Source organism: Dipodomys ordii, unplaced genomic scaffold, assembly GCF_000151885.1.
Source record: "Dipodomys ordii isolate 6190 unplaced genomic scaffold, Dord_2.0 Scaffold133, whole genome shotgun sequence".
Lineage (NCBI taxonomy): Eukaryota > Metazoa > Chordata > Mammalia > Rodentia > Heteromyidae > Dipodomys > Dipodomys ordii.
The window spans coordinates 3,405,534-3,425,821 of NW_012267349.1; the positions used below are offsets into that span (position 1 = coordinate 3,405,534).

General features: G+C 36.5%; 1 protein-coding gene across 1 annotated transcript in view; it reads right to left on the reverse strand.

Annotated features, from left to right (window-relative positions):
* Zranb3 (zinc finger, RAN-binding domain containing 3) overlaps window positions 1–20,288 on the reverse strand; it is a 228,760-nt gene that overhangs the window by 98,435 nt on the left and 110,037 nt on the right. The window contains exon 3 of the mRNA XM_013030801.1: window positions 18,082–18,100. Coding sequence (XP_012886255.1) covers window positions 18,082–18,100 — 19 coding nt within the window. The remainder of the gene's footprint in view (window positions 1–18,081; window positions 18,101–20,288) is intronic.

Sequence of the window (20,288 nt, forward strand, 5' to 3'; positions counted from 1 at the left end):
ATAAGATGATTTCTTTGTTGCTTTGTATGTCCCTCCCCCATGGTATAACCCCTGTTTTCACTGTATTTGATGTTGGTATAATTTGTGGAGGGGAAGGGCAAAAACAAATCGTTTAAATAGTGATACAAGTGGACCCACTGGAACAATGAGATGTACAATTCGTTATGTTGAAAAACGAAGTTTATAACTTTGGCTCAACGGGGGAAGAGGGGGTGAGTAGGCTAGGGGTGGTGGTGGGTGAGATGGGAAGGGATGGGAAGGGGAAACAAAGGAGGGGGCAACAATGCTTGATAAGAAATGTACTCATTATCTTGCCCATGTAATTTTAACCCCACTGTATGGTATTTTCACAATAAAAAAATTTTAAATCTTCAATGCTTTTACCATACTTATTGATTAAAACTTGTATTTTATGCCAAGAAAACACATTTTGTTTATAAAGCAACTCATAACAAGGTAGATTTTCAAGATCCAAACCGTAGTTTTCCTTTCTTATGTGTATAGGTTTCTTCTGTATTTACACATGATTAGTGGTAATTTCTCATGTAATGCAATGACATTGTGTACTCTAAGTTAATATTATAGTAAGATGAAATTTATTTGGTTTCTGACGCTTTTGTTGGGTAATACACCTCCTTCTGTTTTCCCAACATAACTAAACATATTCTTGAATAAATTATGTTTTTTTTCTACCCTTGTCTTCTTGTAGAATTAATAGTAATGGCTTTAAAATTCTTTAAACCTATGTCTCAAAGAGGCTTAAAATTGAACAGCCCATTAATTATTACTTAGTGAATTCAAATGTAGCCTATAAAAAGAAACAAGATATGGCCAGGCACTGGTGGCTCATGCCTGTAATACTATCTGCTTAGGAGGCTGAGATCTGAGGATCACAGTTCAAAGCCAACCCTGGCAGGCACCTCCATGAGACACTTATCTCCAATTAACCACCAGAAAACCAGAAGTGGTGCTGTGGTTCAAGTTGTAGAGCACTTGCCCTGAGCTCAAGAGCTCAGGGACAGCACCCAGGCCCAGAGTTCAGCCCCATGACCAACCAAAGAAAAGAAAGAAAGAAAGAAAGAAAGAAAGAAAGAAAGAAAGAAAGAAAGAAAGAAAGAAAGAAAGAAAGAAAGGAAGGAAGGAAGGAAGGAAAGAAAGAGAAAAAAGAAACAAGATACATCAATATTAAAAGGCTTCACTTTGTAGCCATGGTCTCTTCATTTATTAATTGGCAAAGAAGTCTCCGAATTTAATGATAACATATCTCAAGTGGACTTTATTGACAACTACAGAGTTTTGCACCCAACAAAAACCTAGTACACATTCTTTTCAGCAGCCCATGGAACATTCTTCAAAATCAATCATATCTTAGTTCATACAAAGAATTTAAGCAAAAACAGGATGATCAACACAATCCCTTGTATTCAACCGACCATAGTGTAGTTCCCAATAACAAAGCATATCCCATAGAAATTGCTCAAATACATGGAAACAGAACAGCACCCTTCTGAGCAACACCTGGGTCACAGAAGAAATTAAAAAATTTCTATAATTCAATGAAAATGAATATACATCGCAAAGAAACCTGTGGGACATGGCAAAAGCAGTCCTCAGGGACAAATTCATTGCTTTCAGTGGATACATCAATCTTATCATGAAACAAAAACCGCTAGGAAAGCAAGAAAAAATTGAACCCAAAGTTACTAGGTGGAGCGAGATATCCAAAATAAGAGCTGAAATTAACAAGATATAGACTAAGAAAACTATAAATAAAAGTAATAAAACAAAAAGCTGTTTTTTAAAAAAAAATCAATAAAATTGACTACCTCTAGCAAGATTAACTAAAAAAGTACAGAGGAGACCAAAATCAATAAGATCAGGGATGCCACAGGAAAAAATTACAATGAACACCAAAGACATTTATAAAGAACTATTTCCAGAATCTATACTCACTAAGGAAGGAAAACCTAGAAGAAATGGATAAATTTTTATAGAAATACATATTGTCCAAACTGAAGAAGAAATAAATCACTTACTAAAGCCAATAACTTAAAATGAGTTAGAGAAAGCCATCAGAAGGCTTCCAAAGCTGCAAAGCTCCTCAATAAAATTTTAGCCAACAGAATCCAGAAACATATTAAAAAAATCATGTGTTATGATCAAGTAGGCTTCATTCCAGAGATGCAGGGCTGGTTTAACATACGTAAATCAATAAATGTAATCCATCACATCAACAGATCCAATGTCAAGAACCACATGATTATCTCCACTGATGAGGAAAAGGCTTTTGATAAAATACAACACCCATTCATGTTAAAAGCTCTGGAAAAAATAGGAATAGAAGGAACATTCCTTTAAACAATAAAAGCCATATATGACAGACTAATAGCCAAATCAGGAGCAAGGCAAGGATGTCCACGCTCTCCACTCTTCTTCAATATAGTTCTGGAATACTTAGCCAGAGCAATAAGGCAAGAAAAGGACATTAAAGGGATCCGCGTAGGGAAGGTAGAAATTTAACTATCCCTATTTTCAGATGACATGATACTATACCTTAACAATCCCAAAAACTCCACTCCCAAACTCCTAGAGCACAAACCACTTCAGCAAAATAGCAGGATACAAAATTAACCCAGAAAAATAAGTTGGCTTTCTGTACACCAACAATGTATAAGCAGAAAGGGAAATCAAGGAAACAACCCCATTCACAATAACCTCGAAAAAGATAAAATATCTAGGAATTAACCTAACCAAAGATGTAAAGGAACTATTTAGTAACAACTATAAAAGCCTAAAGAAGGAAATCATAGAGGACACCAGGAAATGGGAAGACCTTTGTGTTCTTGGATAGGCAGAATTAATATAGTGAAAATGGCTATACTCCCAAAAATAATATACCAATTCAATGCAATTCCCATTAAAATTCCAGTGACGTTCTTTACTGAAATAAGAGAGAACAATTCAAAAATGCATATGGAACAAAAAAAGACCTAGAATAGCCAAGCAATTCTAGGCAAAAGAAACAACACAGGAGAGATCATGATACCAGATTTCAAGCTCTACCATAGAGCCATAGTAACAAAGATAGCTTGGTATTGGCACAAAAACAGACCCGAAGACCAATGGAACATGTTAGATGATCCAGAAATAAAATTACATATCTATAGTCAGTTGATATTTGACAAAGGAGCCAAAGACATGCAGCGGAAGAAGCATAGCCTCTTCAACTATTGGTGCTGGGAAAACTGGATAGCCACATGCAGAAAACTAAAAGTGGACCCCACCCTGTCACCAGGCACTAACATCAACTCAAAATGGATTAAAGACATTAACATCAAACCTGAAATTCTGAAACTACTGCAGGACAGAGTAGGAGAGACACTCAAACTTACAGGCACAGGCAGGAACTTCCTGAACAGAGTCCCAGGGTCACAACAAACTGGAGAGACTTGACAAATGGGACTTCCTTAAAAAGTTTCTGCACAGCTAAGTACATAGTACCAAACTAGAAAGACAACCCACCAATGGGGAAAAAAATATTTACCAGCAATATATCAGACAAAGGCCTAAGTAACATCCATTATATATAGGGAACTCAAGAAACTAATCTGTCCCAAATGTAATATACCAATCATGAAATGGGCAAGGGAGCTAAAGAGAAACTTCTCAGAAGAAGAGATAAAAATGGCAAGGAAACACATGAGGAAATGTTCATCATTCCTGGCTGTAAAGGAAATGCAAATAAAAACAACACCTTACCACCTTACCCCAGTCAGTATGGCCCACATCCTAAATTCAGCCAATGACAAATTCTGGCAGGGATGTGGAGAAAGAGGAACCCTACTGCATTGCTGGTGAGAATGTATATTAATACAACCACTGTGGAAAGCAGTCTGGAGGTATCTCAGAAAACTAAATATAGACCTTTCCTATGACCCAGCCATATCACTCCTAGGCATCTACCCTGAACAACAGGAACCAGGATACAAGGACACATGCACCTCCATATCCATTGCAGCACTGTTCACAATAGCCAAGATATGGAAACAACCCAAATGCCCCTCTACAGATGAGTGGATTCAAAAACTGTGGTACCTATATACAATGGAATACAATGCAGCCAATAGAAAGGACAAAATAGGGCTGGGAAGATGGCTCAGTGGTAGAATTCTTGCCTTGCATGCATGAGCCCCGGGTTTGATTCCTCAGCACCACATAAGCAGAAAAAGCTGGAAGTGGCGCTGTGGCTCAAGTGGTAGAATGCTAGCCTTGAGCTGAAGAGCTAAGGGACAGTGTCCAGTCCCAGAGTTCAGGCCCCATGACTGGCACAAAAAAAAAAAAAGAAAGAAAGAGAAAAAGAAAGGACAAAATAATGGCACTCGCAGGAAATGGATGAAACTAGAAAAAAATCATTTTGAGCGAGGTGAGCCAAGAGCAGAGAGACAAATGGCACATGGTTTCCCTGATATGTGGATGTTAAATCCAAAATGCAAGGATATGACAAAGTAAACAGGACTGGAGAAACAAAGGACCTCCACTCAGTCATATCATTTCTAAATGACTCCATATATATATATGGAGTCATTTAGAAATATATATTTAGAAATATATATTATTTTAGAAATATATATATATATATATTTGCACATCTGAGGAAGCTAGGAGGAGGACACAGACTCAGAGAGAAACGGGAAAATATACAACAGAGTGGCACATTAGCTGGCTGCACTGGACATTGATGAAAATGAACTAAGCAACTCAAGGGCAGCAATAGGAGGGAGGGAATGAGAAGGAAAGAGGGAGCAGCTTACACTAAGCAAAAAGAAAGAGAAATGTGCTCATTACCTTGCCCATGTAATTGTAACCCCTCTGTACAGTATTTTCACAATAAAAAAAGAAATGTACGATATCACCCAATGTGGAAGATATAGTTGTATCATCAAAGCTCACAGAATTCACAAACATTATAGACCATGATAATGACAATTTACCTGTGAAGGTTAAAATATGTTTGTGACTTTAACTAAGTATCACTATTTCACAATACTGTGAAATTTATGAAATTTATATAAACAATCTCAATTAAAAATTATTTTTTAAAAAATTGAAAATTGAGATGATCACGGTTCTAAAGCACCCTGGGGAAGAAACCTTCAACCCTTTCCAACCCATAGCTGGGTGCGGTGACACATGCCTGTGGGAGGAGAATGGAAAGATCAAAGTTCTAGGCCAGTGAGGACAGGAAAGTCTGTAGAACTCTGTCTCCACAGAAGGAATCTGGACATCATAGTATGCTGGGACTATGATCCCAGCAATGATGGAAAGGCTAACGTAGGTGAACGTTAGGAACAGGCACTAGCTGGAAGCAAGATGATATGCTAAAAATAACCAGTGGGGGAAATAAGGGCTGGGGGCATGGCTAAGTCTAATTAGCATGAGATCCTGAATTCAAATCCCAGTACTGCCTCCAACACCAAATAAAATAATACTTGAGTTATCTAAAATTCTTCCTAGAAAAACCTCATTTGTTAAAGGCATAGACATATAATTTTTTTTTTGTTGTTGGTCCTGGGCCTTGAACTCTGGGCCTGGGCGCTGTCCCTCAGCTCTTCAGCTCAAGGCAAGCGCTCTACCACTTGAGCTACAGCGCCACTTCCAGTTTTCTGGTGGTTTATTGGAGATAGGAGTCTCACGGTCTGGGCTGGCTCTGAACCGCAATCCTCAGATCTCAGCCTCCTGAGTAGCTAGGATTACAGGCATGAGCCACCAGCGCCCGGCATCTAAAATTTTTAAATATACGTTTTAGCTCAACCTTGTAAATCAGCTTTAGAGACTCTGGAACAAGAAATATGAGATTAGAACTTGTGGAAAATGCAAAAGAAAAAAGAAGCATTCTACTAAAACTTTTGGACTACTGATGAGTAAAATTAGATAAAAGCTTAAGATATATATTCATATTCATATACACATTCATATCACTATAATGTACAAAAGCAGGACAAATAAGTCAATAATGTGAAAATGATTAGTTCTTAAACTTTTTCAAAGAAGTAAAAAACATCCTTCAAATAAAGAAACCAGAATTTGTTAAGCAAACACAAAAACAAAAACAGGGTTGACATAAGAAATTCACAGGCCCAAACCCTCATTCTCCAATTTAATTTAGTCAAACAGTACTTGGGAAAAATACCATTTGCAAACCAAGAAAGATTGTCTGATCAATAATACTTTCAATGTTCCTTTACTCAATATTGGCTTTCTATTCATTTTTCTCAAAAGGTTTGTTTCAAATCTACCTTGTTACAAATCTTCCAAACCAGCCAAAATGGAATGAACCATTTTTCCCACAATATTGCCATACAAATCCTGATTTTTTACAGTATAGTTAAAAAAAAAAATGGTGCTGGTCCTGGGGCTTAAAATCAGGGACTGGGTGCTGTCCCTTGAGGTTCTTTGGCTCAAGGCTAGCATTCTATCACTTAAACCACAGCACCATTTCTGGCCTTTTCTGAGTAGTTTATTGGAGACAAGAGTTTCATGGACTTTCCTGCCTAGACTGACTTTGAATCTTGATCCTCACATCTCAGCCTCCTGAGTAGCTAGGATTAAAGGCGTTAGCCACCAGTACCCGGTTCAGTCTATATTTCATGTATACCACATAGAGACATACATCCTCACTTGTATTTATTTGAATCAGGAGAAAGGAGGGTACATTTCTTAATTCATTTTCCTAAGAACTTACCAAACAGAAGACTTTCAGGAATGTTTGTTGATGATAAGAATATTTCAACATATTCCTGTGCAAATAGGAAAAAAAGTTCTAGTGTGCAGAAGTAAAACTTTTGTTGACAACACTTTCTAGCTGATATAAAGTGTGCAACCTTTATATATATTCACAATGGTTTTCCAAATCCTAATAAAGTGGTGGGAAGAGGCCAATGGTTGTAGACCTTATGGGTTTTAAGTTGTAGGAAGTTAAACCTATTACTCCAAAAGGAATAGTAGATAATAAAATGATATTTAATTTATTGTGTATTTTTAAAGAATTTTAGTTCATTAAGGACATCTTAGTCTATAAAAACAGACAAGGCAGGAGAGTTTATAACATCCTCCTTACAATGCATTCAGAAGCATTACTGCATAATAATCGGGCCTCAGATGAGATAATGGTATTCGTTTTTTGTGCCTTTCAAATACTTTTGTGAAGTATAAGCTATATTACAAGAGGGTGGTTTTTTGTCTCACTCTGGGTAGGATCTAACTCAGCATCACTGACACTTCTGCTCTTCATTTTGAATTTTGTTTAAGGCTACTGAGGGAACATTATAATAATCCAGTATGCATAACAGCAGGATCCCTGAGCAAAAATATCCTCAGCCTCCAAGCAATTCAGAGAAGACTTCTTTAATGTTGAAAATGCAATCAATTGCATTTGTACTTTGCAAGTTAATGTTCAAGATAAAAATCTCAGTTTGAGAGAAAGCTTGAACTTACTCAAGAAATCAGGAAGACTTTATGGCAGCCATTTTAATAAAGTTTAAAAAAATCAGTCATGGATTGAATGTGTTTGTCCTCCCCAAATTAATATGCTTAAAGTTCTAACCCCCAAGGCAGTGGTATTAGGAATTAAATGCTCCAGGGGCAATTAGACCCTGAGGTTGAAAATATAAACTATACTAATCCCCAAAATGGGATTAGTATACTTTTGAAAAAGATTTCAAGGGTTCTTTTGCTGCTCTTACTATATGAGCACAAATGAAAAGGATGTGTGAAGTAGGAAGCAGTCCCTACCAAACATCTTGCTTTAGTATTTCATAGCCACTAGAACTATAAGTAATAAATGTTTGTTGTGGAGGCTAGTACATGTTTTTATTATAGCAGCTCACAGGGATTAGATAATTCTCAAACTCCCAAGCCCACTTAAAATAATTTTCTTTCATAATTTCCTCCATCCTTGAAATATTGGGAGGTAGGTGGTTAATAACTGTGGAGGTGAGTTAGAGCACTGATGACAAATAGACAAGACTAATAAGCAATAATTCTTTTTTGTTTTGTTTTTGTTTTTGTCAGTCCTGGAGCCTGAACTCTGGGGATAGGTACAGTCCCTCAGCTCTTTAGTTCAAGGCTAGCGCTCTACCATTTGAGCCACAGCACCACTTCCAGCTTTTTCTGTTTATGTGGTACTGAGGGATTGAACCCAGGGCCTCATGCATGCAAAGCAAGCACTCTACCACTGAGCCACCTTCCCAGCCCAATAAGCAATAATTCTTGTCCAGATGAAGAATTTTTTTCTTCTTTGTAGGTCCCAAAAGGTCTCCTTTTCTTAGCTTTTCCATTCAATCTAGTGTTCTACCATTTGAGTAATAATTCACTTTTACCTTTTGGCTGGTTAACTGGAGTTAATAGTCTCTCAGATTTATCAAACTTCAACCCCCAAATCTCAGCATTATGAGCAACCAGGATTACAGATATGAGCCACTGGTGCCTGGTTAAGAGACCCTTCTTGACTAGCTTAAATTATCAAGTTAACAATCACCACAATGGATTAGATAAAGGTTTTTGTTTGTTTGTTTTTATCAGTCTGGGGCTTGAACTCAGAGCTTGGGTGCTGTCCCTCAGCTCTTCAGCTCAAGGCTATAGTGCTCTACCACTTGAGCCACAGTGCAATTTCGAGTTTTATGAGTGGTTTATTGGAGGTAAGAGTCTCGTTGATTGGCTTTGAACTGAGATCCTCAGATTTCAGCCTCCACAGTAGTTAGGATTACAGGCGTGAGCCACAGGCACCTGGCTAGACAAAAGTTTTGTCTTCTCAGTCATTTACATGTTCATTTATTAGGCATTAACCTGTGATCTACAATTCTTCAGACAATTATGGAAAAGAATTAAAAAAGCAGACATATATAGTAGGACATTATTCAAATTACAGCAAAAAATGAGAGCAAAGGGGTACCAACCAGTGATTAGGTACAGACATAGTGCTGTGTGAAGAATGGCATGAATGATAACTTTTTTTTTGCTGGGGGGAGGGGGAGGTGGTCCTAGGGTTTGAACTCTGGGCTTGGGTGTTATCGCTCAGCTCTTCAGCTCAAGGCAAGCTATCTACCACTTGAGCCACAGCGCCACTTCCCGGTTTTCTAGTGGTTTATTGGAGATAAGAGTCTCATGGACTTTACTGCCCGGGATGGTTTTGAACCACATTTCTCAGATCTCAGCCTCCTGAGTAGCTAGGATTACAGGCATGAGCCACCAAGGCCAGCTGAATGATAACTTTTTAGAAGGACTTAAACTAAAGGGATACAGAGAAAGTAAACTCATCAACAAAGAATGGCATATGTGGAGATTCCAAAGTATTTAAAAAATATATAGTATTTTGGAATAGAATAAAATGGAAATAAATTAAAATGTGCTTAGTAGCTGAGATACTATGCCTTTCAAAATAATTTCACAAGAAAAGTATTTATTATTCCTTACTTTAAACGTGACATTATTGAAGCTCAGAGACATGTTCCATTTGGTTTTGATGGTTGTTGATAGAGATTAATACATGAAAGTATGGAAGTATCACTAGAATTTCTGCTAGAAAATGGTAGAAAATAAAAATGAAAGAGAACTGGCAGGCTTATGAAGTGCTTGACTACTCATGCAACAGGGCAAAATAGAGTATTTAAGAAATATAATTCCAGTGGAATATATAGCAGCTATGTTCATTTGATTCATTCTGGCCATTGACAGAGAGAGCACTTACTAAGTCATTATATGATGCTACTGTTGCCCTAACACCCAAATCAGACAAATACTACAAGAAAAAATGATAAACTATTCTTTAATGATTCTAGATGTAAATATCTTCAAAAATATTATCTAGCCGGGCGCTGGTGGCTCACGCCTGTAATCCTAGCTACTCAGGAGGCTGAGATCTGAGGATCGCGGTTCAAAGCCAGCCAGGGCAGGAAAGACTGTGAGACTCCTATCTCCAATAAACCACCAAAAAAAAAAAACCGGAAGTGGCACTGTAGCTCAAGTGGTAGAGCGCTCGCCTTGAGCTGAAGAGCTGAGGGACAGCGCCCAGGCCCAGAGTTCAAGCCCCACGACCGACAAAAAAAAAAAAATATATTATCTAATCAAGTCCCAACTATATACAAAAGAAATATACACCACAAATAGGTGCATTTATTCTATGTATACATGGTAGTTCCAAAGTTTGAATATTCAATAAATTGATTAACACATTAACAAAAGAATGCAAAATATATGATCATATCAATTAATGTAGAAAAGGTACTTGATATAATCCAACATCCATTTGTGATCAAAACTTTCAGAAAACTAGCAATACAGAAGAATTTTCTCAAGTTGATTTAAAAAAAAAAACCTTTTAAAAAAAAAGAACTGCTAACATCAGACTGCCTGGTGAGAAACTGGAATGTTATTTACAAAGAATAGACAGAAAAACTTCTAAAATTAACAAGGGAGAGTAAAGAATACAACAAGGTAAACATATACATTTCAGTTATTTTTAATAGAACAACAAACAATGTAAATATATTTTAAGTGTATTAGTATTTCTAAATGAAATTTATAGTTATATATTTTAGTGGGTCTATTTCTGGACTTAACAGAAGAGAAGTCAAACAAACAGAACTACAAATATGGTCAATTGATCTTTTTTTCTTCTTTGATCTTTGACAAAGGAAGAATAGTAATTAAAGGGTGGAAGGAAACCTACTTGATAATGGTAATAGAACAATGGAAAATCAGCTGTTTGCCAGTAAAAATAAAATTATCACAAATATTAACCCAGACTAGATAACACATACAAAATATAGAAGATAACATAAGAAAAATCTAGATGACTTTAGATTTGTCAATAAGCTCTAAAAGGACAATAAAAGAAAAAAATGATAATCTAGACTTCATCTACATTAAAATTATTATGTGAAGGACATTGGTTGAAGAATTGCCAGGCATAATGGCTCAGCCTTGGAATATTAGTTATTCAGGAGGCTGAGATTTGAGGATCACATTTCAAGCCAGATTGAGCAGGAAATACCTTGAGACTTTTATCTCCAATTAAGCACCAAAAAGCCAAAGTGAGCTGTGACTTAAGTGATAAAGCACTAATCTTAAGCAAACAAACCCTGAGACACATCTCCTTAAGCCCTGAGTTTAAGCCCCAGGACAGGTGGGAAAAGGAAAGGGAACTGACAGTGAAAAGTATTTCTAAATATTTTTTATTTACAAATGTAAGCGGATTACACCTATAAACCCAGACACCTAAAAGACAGGTAGAAAAATTATGGTACAAGGCTGACCCTGGCAAAAAGACTTATGACTCTATCTGAAAAATTAACGAAATTAAAAAAAAGAAGAGGTGGGGAGTGGTTCAAGTCTTAGAACACCTGCATGAGGCCCTCTATCTCTTCATTTTTAAACTGATAAGTTAACATTGGAAGAATCTGCATCATCACATCAATTTTCAGGTCTCTTCAATATAACCTAACAAGGAGGTTCTCTTTGGTTTCTAAAAACATCCACATATTTCTAGCTACAGAGTAACAGACAAAGCTTGGCTTTTGTCTACAGAAATACTTCTACTCATGTACTTTTTTTTGGGGTCTGGTCGTGGGGCCTGAATTCTGGGGCTGGGTGCTGTCCCTCAGTTCTTCAGCTTAAGGCTAGCACAGCGCCACTTCCGGCATTTTTCTTTTTTTTTTTTCTTATGTGGTGCTGAGGAATCGAACCGAGGGCCTCAGGCATGCAAGGCAAGCGCTCTACCACTGAGCCACCTTCCCAGCCCCCTACCTATGTACTTTTAACAGCATTGAACATGTTGCATAATTTCTCCTCCCTGTATGGTAAATATAGGGCCTCTATCACAAATACCTATTAATTTGTTCCCAAATAGTCACCAAACAAGTCAAACCAGGAATTATTTCCACCTTGACAAATGGTTCCCTTTTCTTTTGAAAAAGGAATGATAGAAATAGTGTATTTGGGGCTGGGAATGTCACTTAGTGGTAGAGTGCTTACATAGTTTGCATGAAGCCTCAGTACCATATAAACGGAAAAGGCTGGAAGAGGCTCTGTAGCTCAAGTGGTAGAGTGCTAGCCTTGAGCAAAAGCAGCTCAGGGACAATGCCCAGGCCCTGAGTTTAAGCATCAGGACTGGCAAAAAATAAAAATAAAAAAAGTATATTTGATAATACTACCCTTCTCTCTGCTAACATGTTATAGGAAGTAAACCAAAGAAAGTACACTAAAGAAAACCAAGAGCTGGTGGCTCACACCTGTAATCTAGCAACTCAGGAGGTTGAGAACTGAGTATTGTGGTTCAAAGCCAGATGGGACAGGAAAGTACATGAGATTCTTATTTCCAACTAAACACCAGAGAATTGAAAGTGAAGCTGTAGATCAAAGTGGTAGGTAGAGCACTAGCTTTGAGCATAAAAGCTCAGGGACAGCTTCCAGCCCCTGAGCTCAAGCACCAGGACCAACAAAAAAGAAAGCTGTAGGTGGGAGGGAGGAGGGGAAACTTACAAGAAGTATTACATAAGAGATATATGAAAATATTCTGGGTTCAATAACAGACACTACAGACAAGACAATCTATATACTAAGAAAATTCGGTCAATTCTGACACAGTAATAGCTACTCATGTAAGTACAGGGTTTTTCTTAAGTAAAAACACTAAAAGAATTTGCTAAAGGGGCTCGGAAGGTGACTCAGTGGTAGAGTGCTTGCCTCACATGCATGAGGCCCTTGGTTCAATACCTCAGCATCTCATAAACAAAAAAGCCGGAAGTGGCGCTGTGGCTCAAGTGGCAGAGTGCTTGCCACTTGAAGAGCTGAGGGATGGTGCCTAGCCTTTATTTAGTTCAAGCCCCACGACCGACAAAAGAAAAGAATTTTGTAAATACTAAACTTCTAGAAAGAATGCCAGCCTTTAAAATCTGACAAGGTAGAAAGAATACATGCTGAATATTTTCCCTATGTACCAGGCAATTGAATTTTCTCCTATATGTTGATATAAAACTATTTTCACATTGAAATATCCTTTTAGGAATAAACACTTTCAATAATTCTCAAAGAACAATTGAACAAAGATGTACTTTAAAACTGATTATTTAAAAAAAACATATAATAGGACAACATTCTAACTATGCTCCATGATTGGAATTCCATTAGTATGTATTACAAGTTTACAAGTATTTCTGCATACTACTTAAAATAACACTTAAGTACATATAAATGAAGAAAACGAAAGAGGTAATGCGAAGCTTAAGCTAAGTATGTAAAATTCATTTGATAAATGATTGCAACTTTGTTGCTTACCTAAAATAGTTATGTAATACACAATGCCTACACAATTAAGGAGAATAAAAGAGAACTTATATCTATATTTCAGTTTTAAGTGAATGACTGTCATAAATAGTAGATGGATTATACAAAGACTGAATGCATTAGAATGAAGTTAACTAGAAAAATACTAAAAGGAAGAGGGAGTAATATCAGTGAAATAAGTCATTTGTTTCTAAAGATAGAGAAGATCACAGCAGACAGCTAAATTATACAATACTCCAAGTGTATAGTCAAGTGTCTTTAAAACAATAACAGAAGTAAAACTGCTCTCTTAAAGCTTTCAGCTATTGAGGAGTTGAATAATCATCACTGCCAAAATATACTTTTAAATTTACCAATCAGAAAAATGGTTGACCTTCAAATTACAAATTTCACTTCCATCTCTAATCTCCATACCATTTGCAGTAAGAGAAAAAGAAGAGCATTAGAAAACAGAATGAAGGTCAAACTAGAGTTCATATAATTTACATATATACAAGTTCTTTCTACTTCAACACTTTTAATTTACTCACTTTCATCTGCAGCAGCTTAATAATATTCCATGAAAATAGCATTTCAACTCAACCAATACAATAGTATAGGAGTAATAATGAGCTGTGATCTTAGATTTTTACACCATTCTATTTATTTCTATAGCTTGTTTTTTGTATTCATTTGTAAAGGTGAGGCTTTTCTTGTTAACTGACGTTATTAATAGGATTTAACATCACAAACCATAAATCAAATAGGAATTAAATAATTCATCTTCAAAATTCTATTGATTTTTGGCTCACTCCTGTATTCCTAGCTACTCAGAGAATGCTGAGACTGAGGTTCAAGGCTCAAAGTCAGCCATGCACGAAAGTCCTTGAGACTCTTATCTCCAATTAACCACCAAAAAGCCAGAAGTGAAGCTGTGTCTCAAGTGGTACAGAAGAACTAGCCTTGAGTATACCACTCAGAGACAATGCCCAGGCCCTGAGTTCAAGCCCCAGGATGGGCACCAAAAAAAAAGGAATTGTAAATATTATAAAACTCAATGGCTCTTTGAACTAATTAAATTTTAAAAATTAAAAGATTTTGAAAGATGATGACAAATCATTCAACATGTAAGAAGTGCTAAGTAACTGAAAATAACAAGCGATGATGAAAAGCACCTGGTATAATGAAAAGACTTGCTAAGTAAGGGTTTACCAAGAACCCTGAATAATGGTTATTCTAATGATTACTGAGAATAGAAATTGTTGGACAATATCAGTCAATTGAGGTTTAGGTGCTGATAAAATGTTTATTTCAATCAATGTTTGTATCAATCAACTGCGAATTCTCTTGATTCAAATCTCTATGACATCAAAATGGACACCAAGGTTGTTAAGACTTTGTCCATGACTTACTTATGGAGATAATCAAGAACAGTATTAGCTTCAATAATATATTTTCTGTGGATATAAATTTGATCCATTCTGACAGTTTATATATACATGCATTGTATATATTATATATGTGTGTATATACATACTACATATTATGTATAATTATATATGTGATACTGGTAGAAATGATTATACCTTGCTTGAGATTGTAAAAATAAATTCATATTCTCTTTGATGAAAACATGTTTGTGAACTAAAGAAAAGTCTCCTTCAGTTATTTTTGACTTTCAAAAGTATTAATTTCTGAACAATCTTTTGGAACTCGTCATACTATAGAAAAGAAATTTCTGGTAATTGGTTCCCAAATGTCTACGTTTTGTTTCCCCAATTCTATTACTAAAGATAATCAGAGACAATGCTTCTAGTCATAACATCTAGCTAATTAAGTGCCTATTAAGTGAAGAATTCAAACCAAAAAATTAGGTAATTATAAATCAGCATGAACTGAGAAACTCTACATTAATTTCCCTACAAAGAAGCTGTGGAGAAGAATTATTAAAGAAGACTTTTTATTTTTCTATAGGTCTGAGACGAAGACTCAAACTCAGTATCTGCAACTACTTTTGCTCACTGGCTAACTCTCCACTAACTGAGCCACGCTTCCAACTTTAAGAAGAGTTATTAAAGAAGCAGCTGTAGAAAGGAGTTACTGGTAAAAGACTATATATAACTAAAACCAAATCACAATTAATTAAAAGAATTTTGTAATAAGACTACAACTTTTATAAAATTGAGGTTCAAGTTCTTTGTTGCTACTGTATTTTGAAAAGTATGTTTTGCTATTACTCATAAAAAACCATCATGAACAACACCAACATGTTTCTTAAACTAGCATTAAAAAATAGAATTTGCTGATTTGTACTGTAAAACTTTGAAAAAGTCCATAATCATAGTTCAAATAAGAGTTTCAATTTCAGTGAGAAAACATTAATATGGATGTACACCTAAGTACATGCTACTTTAATGTATAAGATTATTTACTTATACAGGGCTGGGAAGGTGGCTCAGTGGTAGAGTGCTTGCCTTGCATGCCTGAGGCCCTGGGTTCGATTCCTCAGCACCACATAAGCAAAAAGGAAAAAGCCAGAAGTGGTGCTGTGGCTCAAGTGGTAGAGTGCTAGCCTTGAGCTGAAGAGCTGAGGGACAGCGCCCAAGTCCAGAGTTCAGGCCCCACGACCTGAACCCCCCCCCCCGCAAAAAAAAGATTGTTTACTTATACAATGCCACCTAGTTTCATATTCATAGAAAAGAATTAAAAATAACTTTTAGAGGAAAATCTAAATATTTAGTTTCTAACTGGGCACCAGTGCCTGTAATCCTAGCTTAGGAGGCAGAGATTTGAGAATCACGGATCAAAGCCAGCCTGAGCTAAGAAGATATCCAATTAACCACCAGAAAACCAAAAGTGGCATTTTGGCTCAAGAGTGCTCGCCTTGAGCTAAAGAGCTGAGGGACAGTGCCCAGGCCCAGAGTTCAAGCTCCACGACTGAAAAAAAAAATTAGTTTTTAAGGAAGCAGTAATATGACAGGTAGAAAAAGGGTCTGCTACCCTGAAAACTACAGGAAGGAATAGGAGAAACCCTAGGTCTCCTTGGCACAGGCCGAAATTTTCTTCATAGAGACCCAGAAACACAACAAATCAAAGAAAGGTTGGACAAATGGGATTGCATGAAGCTGCAGAGCTTCAGCATGGCAAAGGATATAGTTAGCAAGGAGAAGATTTTCACTAGCCATACAACAGACAAGGGCCTCATATCTAAAATATACTTGGAACTCAAAAAATTAAATTCCCCAACAACAAATCCTCAAAGAAACAACTGCCCAATAAATAAGTGGGCTAAAGACTTAAAGAGAGACTTCTCTGAAGCGGAAGGAAGGATGGCCAATAGACACATGAAGAAATGTTGAACTTCTCCAGCCATAAAAGAAATGCAAATCAAAACAACATTGAGATTCCACCTCTCCCCAGTTAGAATGGTTATAATTGGGAATTCTAATAACAGATGCTGGAGGGGATGTGGACAGAAGCGAACTCTACTGCACTGTGGGTGGGAGTGTAAACTTGTTCAACCACTTTGGAAAGCAGTATGGAGGTTCCTCGAAAGACTCCACATAGAGCTCCCCTATGACTCCACAATCCCACTTTTAGGCATTTACCCAAATGATCACAAACAAGACCACACTAAAGCTACCAGCACAACTATGTTTATTGCAGCATTATTTACCATAGCTAAGATATGGAACCAACCCAGATGCCCCTCAGTAGATGAACGGATCAAGAAAATGTGGTATATATATACAATGGAATTCTATGCCTCCATCAGAAAGAATAACATTGCCCCATTTGTTAGGAAATGGAAAGACTTGGTAAAAATTATATTAAGTGAAGTAAGCCAGGCCTAAAGAAACATAGGTCCCATGGTTTCCCTTATTTGCAATAACTAGTGCATGTGTAGTATAAGCAGAAGAGGCCAAAAGTTATGTACATATGACCATGTAAGATGATGTTAAGAGAAATGAACCCCAAGATAGGGGCACAAATATCTTTTTTCTTGCTTGCTATTGTTTCTAACATATTTATAATGTACCATGTGATTTTGTTGTTGTTTCTTTGCATGTTCCTCCCCCATGGTATAACTCCTGTATTCACTGTATTTGATATCGGTGCCCTGTATCTATCTTGTATATACACTTCTCTGATTCAGGGAAAAGGGAAAAAACAAAAAGCTTAAATAAAGATACTGGATACACATTGAAACAATGAGATGTACAAAACACTATGCTGAAAGTGAACTTTACAACTTTGGGGATTGCGGGGTGGGGGGAAGTTGTTTTTGTGGAGGTGGGAGGGAAGGGATGGAGGGAGAAAACAAAGGAGGAGGTAACAATGCTCAATAGGAAATGTATTCAGTACCTTGCTCATGTAACTGTAACACCTCTGTACAGCATTTTTACAATAAAAAATACAAAATAAAGAAAAAAGAAAAAGGGTCTGCTATTTGGGAATATTCAAAGAATGTTTGTGCATTGTAGACAACACTATCAAATTTTGGATAAGTGAGGTAAACATTAACTAATGTTCCACAAACACATCTTGAAAATACACATTCATGCCCCCAAAACACTACATCCCTTCCAACATCTTTCACTCTCTTCTTTCTCACACTGCCTACCCATAACCCTATGTCTTCCTATATCCTGTACAGATAGACATATGGTCACATGGAAAAATAGGAAGAAAGTGAATATAAAAAATAGACGATACTAAAAACTACTTGTGAAATTATATAAAAGACATGAAAACACTTACTTCATCAGCCACCATACACCTGGAAAAAACAAAAAACAAAAATTAATTTCTTATTTAGTAACGTTAACCATCCTAAAATTTCTGATGAAGTAACCTGCTACAAAATAGTTGACAAATGCTAAGGGTACTAAGCCAGAAAAAAGTGTTATAAGAATGCATGAGAAAATTGGCCAGTGCTGGTTTTATATCTCTCTCATTGTCAGGAATATGTCTAAATGGGAATGTTAGAACTTGTAAAATTCCAATGATCCACACATGGAGAGAACTGCAAAACGTTAAGCAAAATGGCAAGTCACTATGCCAATGACTTTTACCCATATCCTAAAATTAAGATTGGTCCTGCCTAAGGATTAGAAGAATGTTAGATTAAAATACAGGAAATAAAATGCCAAACACATCTTGTCACAAGTTAAACATCTAATTATGTGTTATAGGATATATGCTAAATCTAATGTCAAGCTGATTTTTTTTTGGGGGGGGTGTCAGTCATCTGGCTTGAACTCTGGGCCTGGGTGCTGTCCCTGAGCTCTTCAACTCAAGGCTAGCACTTTACCACTTGAGCCATAGTGCCACTTCTGGTATTCTGGTGGTTAGTTGGAGGTAAGTCTCCAGACTTTCCTGCCTGTGCTGGCTTTGAACCTCAATCCTCAGATCTTCGCCTCCTGAATAGCTAGGATTACAAGGTGTGAGTCATCGGCACCTAGCTCAAGCTGACTTTTGATTAATATTATTTTGTTAAATATTCTCTTCCCCATTCTTTCTAATGTACTTGTAGAAGTAAATAAAATCTTAGGTTCTAAGTAGAAGAAAAAGCAGATAAAGAGAAATAATAGTATGGTCAGGTTGACCACTGGATCCAATGAGGGTGAGCACATTTTTAGTAAAAAACAGAAATCTCAACAGAGGAAACTTCTAAGCAACATAAAAAAATCATAATCATATTACAAAAACTGACAAGGAATGAAGTCCCTATTTCCATTTTACTGTTATTCCCACTGATCTTGACATATACGTTAAAAAGATTGCTTTTATTATAAAATACAAATTAAAAAGTTATAGTACCTGGGCTCTGGTGGCTCACACCTATAATCCTAGCTACTCAGGAAGCTCAGATCTGAAGATCATGGTTCAAAGCCAGACCAGGCAGGAAAATCTGTAAGTCTCTTATCTCCAATTAAATACCAGAAAATCAGAAGTGGAGCTGTGGCTCAAAGTGGCAGAGTGCTAGCCTTGAGCTCAGCGACAGTGCCCATGTCTTGAGTTCAAGCCACACAATCAACAAAAAAAGTTATAGTAAACATATTGTCAAGGAATAAGTTATAGGTAAAGTGAACTTCAGTTCTTGGAAAGAAAAGGCATGTCAGATTCCCTAATAAATTATGTGCATGCTAAGTAAGTGCTGTATCACTGAGATATATCCCTGTCCATTGGATTTTTAAAGTTGTTTGTTTTCTAAGACAAGGTCTCACTACATAGCTGAGGCTAACCTTAAACTTGAAGTTCTCCTTCCTTCCCCTCCCTAGTGCTAGAATAATTATTAGATAACACACCTGAGTAATAATAATATAAAAATAAAACACAAATATTTTAGGTGAAAGGCAAACTCTTAACACTGAGGTGGCAGCTCAAGTGGTAGAATGCCTTCCTAGAAAGCATAAGACTATGAGTTAAGCCCACCAAATACCACACACACACACACACATACACACACACAAATATATATATATATATATGTATGTATATATACATATATACTCATATAAATAAAAAGTATGTTGTATTAGTTGTAGCGCAATTCTAGAGAATGGAAATAAAAATTAATACTTGGAAAACATAAGGATTCATATGAATACATAGGGTTTCATGTTGAAATATAAATTAAACTTGTTAAAGGTATCATTCCTTAATATTATTTGTGTATTATCTATTGAGGAACTACTCTGTAACTTGCACCTTTCTAGGTACTAGAGACATAGTAATGAATTTAGAAGCCCTACTCCTCATGGAAGGTGGGCTGAAAAAAGATGAAATGCAAATAAATTTACACTCCCACCAACAATGCAGTAGGGTTCCCTTTTGGCCACATCCCCTCCAGCATCTGTTGTTATTAGATTTCTTTCTTTTTTGTTATTAGATTTCTTGATTGTAGCCATTGTAGCTGGGGTGAGGTAGAATCTCAGCATTGTCTTGATTTGCATTTCCTTTAT